The 8,546-nt window shown below is 45.4% G+C and overlaps 1 protein-coding gene across 1 annotated transcript; it reads left to right on the plus strand.

Moving 5' to 3' along the window:
- Positions 1–3,781: 3,781 nt before the first annotated feature.
- Positions 3,782–8,546, plus strand: LOC110508424 (BTB/POZ domain-containing protein 2). The gene is made up of 9 exons (XM_021588942.2): positions 3,782–4,336; positions 4,500–4,619; positions 4,820–4,976; positions 5,218–5,323; positions 5,515–5,712; positions 5,861–6,053; positions 6,174–6,261; positions 6,585–6,731; positions 6,923–8,546. The coding sequence occupies exons 1-9, from the start codon at positions 3,813–3,815 to the stop codon at positions 7,082–7,084; spliced, it is 1,695 nt and encodes a 564-aa protein (XP_021444617.1). The 5' UTR covers positions 3,782–3,812; the 3' UTR covers positions 7,085–8,546.

Genomic DNA, 8,546 nt, shown 5'->3' on the forward strand with positions numbered 1-8,546 from the left:
GCATGTTGGTCAGGATGATATCTATGAGGGTGCCCATGTTTGCGGATTTAGGGTTGTACCTGGTAGGTTCCTTAATAATTTGTGTGAGATTGAGGGCATCTAGCTTAGATTGTAGGACGGCCGGGGTGCTAAGCATATCCCAGTTTAGGTCACCTAACAGTACAAACTCTGAAGATAGATGGGGGGCAATCCATTCACATATGGTGTCCAGAGCACAGCTGGGGGCTGAGGGGGGTCTATAACAAGTGGCAACAGTGAGAGACTTATTTATGGAAAGGTGGATATTTAAAAGTAGAAGTTCGAACTGTTTGGGCACAGACCTGGATAGTATGACAGAACTCTGCAGGCTAACTCCGCCCCCTTTGGCAGTTCTATCTTGACAGAAAATGTTATAGTTAGGGATGGAAATTTCAGAATTTTTGGTGGCCTTCCTAAGCCAGGATTCAGACACGGCTAGGACATCAGGGTTGGTGGAGTGTGCTAAAGCAGTGAATAAACTCAAATTTAGGGAGGCTTCAGATGTTAACATGCATGAAACCAAGACTTTTACAGTTACAGAAGTTAACAAATGAGAGCGCCTGGGGAATAGCTGTCAAGCTGGGGGCTACAGGACCTGGGTTAACCTCTACATCACCAGAGGAACAGAGGAGGAGTAGGATAAGGGTACGGCTGAAGGCTATAAGAACTGGTCGTCTAGTGCGTTGGGAACAGAGATTAGAAGGAGCAGATTTCTGGGCATGGTAGAATAGATTCAGGGCATAATGTACAGACAAGGGTATGGCAGGATTTGAGTACAGTGGGGGTAAACCTAGGCATTGAGTGACGATGAGAGAGCTTGTATCTCTGGAGACACCAGTTAAGTCAGGTGAGGTCTCCCCATGTGTGGAGTGTGTGACAAAAGAGCTATCTAAGGCATGTTGAGCTGGACTAGGGGCTCCACAGTGAAATTAAACAGTAATAACTACCCAAAACAGCACATTGACAGGCATGTGTAGCCGAGTGATCATAGGGTCCAATGAGGTGTGTCAGGTAGCCGTTCGGTAGTCACTACTATGATAGGCGAGCAGGAGGTATGCCGTTCGGAAAGCTAGCGGGCCGGGGCTAGCAGATGGGTCTAAGGTGACATCACAGCGGAAAAGCCTGTTGAAACCACATCAGACGATTACGTCGGCAGACCAGTCATGATGGATCGGCTGGGGCTCTGTGTCGGCAATAAAGGGTCCAGGCCAATTGGCAAAAGAGGTATTGTAGCACGCAAATTATCGGGTATACCTCTTCGGCTAGCCGCGAGATGGGCCTAGCTCGAGGCTAGCCCAAGGCTAACTGGTGCTTGCTTCGGGACAGAGGCATTAGCCAGCAGTAGCAGCTAGCTAGCTGCGATGATCAAGTGTAATGGCTCAGAACTTGCGGCAGGAATCTGGTGATATGGTAGAGAAAAGCAGTCCGATATGCTCTGGGTTGATATCGCACTGTGCAGACTGGCAGGTATTGACCGAGCAAAGCTGGCTGGTGTCTGAGCTAAAGGTGAAGACCGCTAGCCGTGGCTAACAGTGACTACTAGCTAGTAGCTAGTTAGCTGGGTAGCTTCTGATGGAGGTTCCAGTTATAACGTATAAAAATAGCAGATCCGTACCACATTGGGGGAGGCGGGTTGCAGGAAAGTATATTTAGATCGTAGGTGGAAAGTGACATTAAAAATAAATACGAAAAAAACTTGACGAAACCGACTATTTACATGGGACAAGACTGGACAAGACAAAAACCCGTCCGACTGCTACGCCATCTTGGATAAGTAGTTTACTTTACTACTTATATTTTTGACAACTTTTACCCCACTACATTCATAAAGAAAATAATGTACTTTCTACTCCATACATTTTCCCTGACACCCAAAAGTACTAGTTACATTTTGAATGCTTAGCAGGACAGGAAAATTGTCTAATTCACACACTTAAAGAGAAAATCCCTGGTCATCCCTACTCGATCTGATCTGGTGGACTCACTAAACACAAATGCTTTGTTTGTAAATTATGTCTGAGTGTTGGTGTGCTATCTGTAAATTATTTTTTTTTAAATAAAATCGTGCTGTTAAGGAATGTGAAATGATTTATACATTTACTTCTGATACTTAACTATATTTTAGCAATTACATTTACTTTTGATACTTAAGTATATTTAAACTAAAAGTCAAAAAGTATTTGCTCAAGTAGAATTTTACTAGGTGACTTTCCCTTTTACTTGAGTCATTTTCCATTAAGGCATCTTTACTTTTACTTAAGTATGACAGTTGGGTACTTTTCCCACCAGTGGTTAATTTACACAACACTAACCACGTTTCCATCCAACCATTTCATGCAGATGAATTGCCTGACGCATGAAGCCAAAACAGTGACAAAACCATCAGTAGAGCTGAAAATGCGATGGAGTCCCATTAAATATTTTTTCGGTACATGGTCATTTAACGGCAAAAGTAATTTGTATATGCACTACGTCATCACAAACAGCATTTTATGCGCCAAAAGGCAGTTTTCTCTAAACATCTCTGGTGCGAAAATGCGCATATTGTTTTATGCAGATTTGAGAATATTTGCATGAAAATCTGTCGCAAATTGGATGGAAACGTACCTAATCTCTTGGGAGTGTGTATATTTTGGAATGCTGTTCCTTTCATTCAAGGTTTATAAAATGCCATCATATCATTTCCCCATCAATCTCCCTATGCCTATCCACTATTTAAATGTACAGGCTGCAAGTCAATTATGAACTTTCTAGTCTCGGCTAAGTGTGACGACAAACCTGTGCTGGCTCATCATCACCGGGGTCGTCAGGTGCTAATGGCTGGGGTAACGGGGGTGTTTGTGATGTTACCCTCGTGCTGCTGGTGCTAACCATGGCTCATCTTGGTCAAGTTGCATTTGCTAGGCTTTTCAACCTCAGTTGTCTGGCTAGCAGGCTGCTCGGTGAGCTCGGCGTCAGTCTCGACATGGTGGTCCTCCGTTTTTTTGGACTTGGCAGAGCCCAGCCATTTTCGGACGTCCATGCTGATCAAAGTTTAGCCATCTAGCGTTAGCTATAATTATTCAGTGTACCACTAACAAAACGAAATTAGCTGTCTGCAAATCTGATATTTTTTTGCACTTCCTAAACAAGGTAATGTAATGAAGACGGTACCTTTATGGCATTGGGATTTTAACTACCAAAAATGACATTATTACATCCCCTCCATCCTTCCTTCCCCAGTACATGAGCCACTCCGGCATATAGCTCTGTCCCAGCCTTCGCTACTGGCAGACACAGCGGCGCTACATTGGCAAAACCCGTCAATGAAGAAAGAATGCTGTTGTGGATAATGCCAGATAATGGTTAATCTAGGGTGTTTTATGTTCACCCCCTTAATATATGTTCATTCCTTATATTAAGCAAACCAGATGGCACAATTTTCTAGTTGTAAAAATGTACGGAAAGCAAGGGGTACACTCCAACATTGACATAATTTCCAAACGAAGCACGTGTGTTTAGTCAGTCCGTCAGATCAGAGGCAGTATGGATGGCAAGGGATGTTCTGTTGATAAGTGCGTGAATTTGACTATTTTCCTGTCCGGCTAAGCATTCAAAATGTACTGTTGGGTGTCAAGTAATCATTACTCCCTTTAGGAATGTAACATAAGTGAAGTAAAAGTTGTCAAAAATTAAAATAGCAAGTTTTTTTTTTACTATACTTTACACCACTGGGTATGAGTTATGACCGTTTTGTTTATGACCGTTTTGTTTATGTCTACGTCACGCAACTCCCACATTCTATCAGATTCAAGATGGCTGCTGGGGATAACAGCGGCAGGCCTCCCTGCCTAAATTTATCCGGCCCAGGGCCTTTAGGAAATGGCCAGCCCAGCAACAGTGCTTATTCAATGCCTATGTCCAACGGCGGGCCTGTTGGTGCGACCGGAGGGGCTCAGGGGGCTGCAAGGCGCCCCAACCCGCAGTCGGGGCCTGGCGGAGGTGAAAGCGCCGGTGTTGTTGCTGGAACTCCACCGACTGCACATAACGCGATTCAGCAAGCGCTAGCTCAAAGCGCCTCGGCAAGAGCGATGGAGACCTCCGCTACGAACATGACGTCGAATGCTTCGGCTGCGAGTGCACCAACGACCCATTCCTCGTTATTGTCAGCACCAGCGGCCGCTGCTGTTTTGGTTTACCGGGAACCCGTGTACAATTGGCAGGCGACGAAAAGTACCGTTAAGGAACGGTTTGCTTTCCTGTTCAATAACGAGGTTCTGAGTGACGTTCATTTTCTGGTGGGGAAAGGTATGGGAGTGCAGCGAATACCCGCACACCGGTAAGAGCGAACGTGGCTGTTCCTTTATAACTATATAGTTTGTCAACAAAGTATGGTTAGTAGAGCGTTCAGAAATGCGTCTTGTGTGTGTTAATCCAAGCGACGTTGATGTATATTGGTGAAAGGCATTGTTTTGATATCTTTTCGCTTTTGTTTTGGTTAGATTCGTTCTTGCTGTGGGCAGCGCAGTCTTCGATGCCATGTTCAACGGGGGTATGGCGACCACTTCAACGGAAATCGAACTGCCAGATGTCGAACCTGCAGCCTTTCTGGCATTACTGAAGTAAGAAATGGCTTCTAGTTTAGAAATGATCCTATCATAATAGGCTAAATACACTCGCACCCTAAGTATTGTACACAAAAGTGGTATTGGCATTATATAGTATGCAGAATATAGCCTTACCTGGTATTGAACCCAGGTCATTTGTGCCACTGAGACTGTTAGTCCCCTGCTATCAGTCATCGAATCTTGTCCCCCTCCAGGTTTCTGTACTCTGATGAGGTTCAGATAGGACCTGAGACAGTGATGACCACTCTGTACACGGCTAAGAAGTATGCAGTACCAGCCCTGGAGGCCCACTGTGTGGAGTTCCTCAAAAAGAACCTGCGGGCAGACAATGCTTTCATGCTGCTCACTCAGGTCAGCTACTACTGTAATGTCTGACTGGGATGCAGTGTCTAAACAAGTCACTCACCAGTGTCTGATTGTGTGGCTTGACCCAGTATCAAAACAACTCCACTACAGTCTGTCTATTTGTCTCAAAACAATAGCACCCGTCAGTCCCAAAGCAGCATTCGCATAGATTATTGGTCAGTTCATGTAAGTAAACTACTGTTGACTGTGTGTGTCTCTGATCAATGTATAATCGCGTGTGTTTCAGGCTCGACTGTTCGATGAGCCCCAGCTTGCCAGCCTGTGTCTGGAGAACATCGATAAGAACACTGGAGATGCACTCGCCGCTGAGGGCTTCACGGACATAGATCTGGGTATTGTAGTTCACTCTTCATATTGAAAGGCAATGTTTCTGTGTATCATGATGACTTCTCTTTTCTTCCATTTCACTCTCTCCCCTTCTATCTTTGCTATCCCTTCTTTCCTTCTCTTCTCCCCCTCGGTCTTCTTATCCTCTTCTCTCATTCTCTCTCTTTCCATCTTGTTCACTCTCTCCATCTTTCAGATACATTGGTGGCTGTGCTGGAGAGGGACACTCTAGGGGTGAGGGAGGTGCGTCTTTTTGTGGCGGCGGTGCGCTGGGCAGAGGCAGAGGCCCACCGACAGCAGCTACAGCCCACTCCAGAGAACAAACGCAGGGTCCTGGGCAAGGCCCTCGCCCTGATCCGCTTCCCACTCATGACTATTGAGGAGTTCGCTGCAGGTAACAGACACTTAGTAAATGTTGCACTATTAGAATGCAGAACCTTTACCATCTCCTGCAGGGGTTATGTCTCTTTCTTACTATCTCTCTCACACGAACACACTCACGCTGACGTGTCTTCCTTTCCCCGCTGTGTGTCTTCAAACAGGGCCGGCCCAGTCTAGTATCCTGACAGACAGGGAGGTGGTGAGTCTGTTCCTTCACTTCACAGTGAACCCAAAGCCACACGTAGAGTTCATCGACCGGCCTCGCTGTTGCCTCCGGGGGAAGGAGTGCAGCATCACACGCTTCGGACAGGTGGAGAGCCGCTGGGGCTACAGCGGGACCAGTGACCGCATACGGTGAGAACACACAGACCCAAATTAACAATGACACACACAAAGATACTAATTTTTATTAGAAAAATATTGCCTCTGGACATAATTTATCCCGCGTAGCCTCACCTATCCTCCTCCTCACAGATTTTCAGTGAACAGGAGGATCTTCGTGGTGGGCTTTGGCCTCTACGGCTCCATACACGGCCCCACAGACTACCAAGTCAACATCCAGGTAATTTCCACCTCAACTAACCAAATCAGTCAATCACATTTTAATTTGTATAGACAAAATACATTGGAAAGAAGACTCCCTTCCCCTCCCTCTCAGATATTTGTCTCTCCTAAATCATTGATGACAGTATATATGTTTCTGTGTATACATGTATATCAACTGTGTGTCGGGACAGAATGTGTGACATCTGTGTCCCAAATAGCGACTGGATCCCTTTATATTGCACTGCTTTTGACCAGGGCCCATATTAGTGCACAATAAAGAGAATTGGGTGCCATTTGGGACTGATTATGTTTCTATAATGTGTCCCTCTCCCGTCCCAGATCATTCATACAGACAGTAACACAGTGCTGGGTCAGAACGACACAGGCTTCAGCTGCGATGGCTCGTCCAACACCTTCAGAGTCATGTTCAAGGAGCCGGTGGAGATCCTGCCCAACGTCAACTACACAGCCTGCGCCACACTCAAGGTACAGGCTTTACTGTACATGTTTGTTTAGATTTTGATATTTCCTCACTGGATAGCTGTGGTCCTGTTCTGGCTATGTGAGTAACCATAGTGATTCTCTCATTTTCCCCCTCTTTATTCCCTCTTCCTATCTCCATCCATCCCTCCCTTGTTCCCCTCTTTCATTTCCCACTCCCTCCCTTTCTCTCTCAGGGTCCTGACTCTCACTACGGGACCAAGGGCATGCGTAAGGTGACCCACGAGTCTTCCTCAACCGGCACCAAGACCTGCTTCACCTTCTGCTACGCCGCGGGCAACAACAACGGCACCTCGGTAGAGGACGGACAGATCCCCGAGGTCATCTTTTACACATAGTCCCCTCTGACCTGACCTTATGACCTCAGGGGGCTCGGGGATCACAGGACTGCTGAGACTCTGACCCTGTTTGAATATGTATCAAATGCCTATCTTCACCCTGTGGACCTTCCTTGGTGATGTACAGTATCTCTGATCGTAGGTGATTGTTAAATGTACAGGGAAACATTGCTTTCACGCACTCAGACCTGTTGGAGGGAGGGGGCGAGAAGGCATTTGTCAACTATTCAAACAGGGTATTTTTCTTTCTCTTAACTCCCCCCTTCCATTACCCACCGAACGTGGAGAGGAGCCTGTTTGATGTTGAGGGGGAGTAAATTCTGAGTCGGGTTGTTTTTACTGTTACTAATGACAGTAGTCTTGTCTGCTTCCAGAGTCCTGGGGTTAAGTCCCAGAATGGACTGGTGGAAGAGTCTTAAACTTGTCAGAAGTATTTACATGGGAAAAGGAGGAAAGCTTGACATGCATTTAAGTACCACCCTCTGTCTGCCTGTATTCAAAAGCATACGAAAGATTGAGATGTATCCAGGGGCTCTAATGTATGTACAGACTGTTACACTACCACTCAGAAGGGTTTCTTCAAATAGGCTCCATCTCTGATTAGTGACCCACCATACTTCAGACTACTCCAGTCGCTATTCCTTTGCTCTAGCTCTTCAGGGAGTACAAATATGAATGGACTGGATAAATGTGTGGAAGTTTTCTACTCAGCCTATTGAAGGGCTGGTGGGGGCAATCACAAGCTTATACTTTTCCTATCTCTTCAGATCTGTACCACGGAAGGAAATAAGAAACTGGAATGGGATTGGGCCTCTTTGTCCATTCTACACTGGAGTTGTGATAGAAATAACCCAGTCTCTCCCTGCTTCAATGGGGAGTCACAGCCCAGGGCCATGTGACAGTCTGGAGTTACACCATAGACTAGTGGCCAAAAAGCTATATTAACATGGGTTTCCACAATTTTAATGTAGTCAACTGGGTTGGACTTCCAACTAAATTGGCTGATCCCTCCTGGTGACATGTCCAACTGGATCATCAGCCAATTGTGAAGAGTAATATTGACTACTTCAAAATGGAGATAGCCTCAATGGCGCTGCCCATGCTATAATGGCACAGATAAAGATGAGTCCTCTCTCTGAGTTACACTTAACGAAACTTGGGGAAATATCTGCCCTCCTACCTGATATTTAATTAAGACAACATTTCAACCATCAGGTCACCATATCGAAATGTTTTCTCCCAGGATATTCAGCACTAAAACAAAGCTTTTGGATTTGTTTGTTCTGCCTGTTTAAACATGAATAAGAGCTAGTGTAAATCCATCTTTAACAGCCTTGTCTTGAAATGTCCAGCTGGGAAAATTCTTTGCTTTCACAAAATAAGTTTGTGGGTTGTATATTATACTGGCATTTAACATTAATGTAGTTTGAATTCACAATGGATTAAAATATGTTAGTTTGTG

The sequence above is a fragment of the Oncorhynchus mykiss genome, chromosome 28 (assembly GCF_013265735.2).
Source record: "Oncorhynchus mykiss isolate Arlee chromosome 28, USDA_OmykA_1.1, whole genome shotgun sequence".
Classification (NCBI taxonomy): Eukaryota; Metazoa; Chordata; class Actinopteri; order Salmoniformes; family Salmonidae; genus Oncorhynchus; species Oncorhynchus mykiss.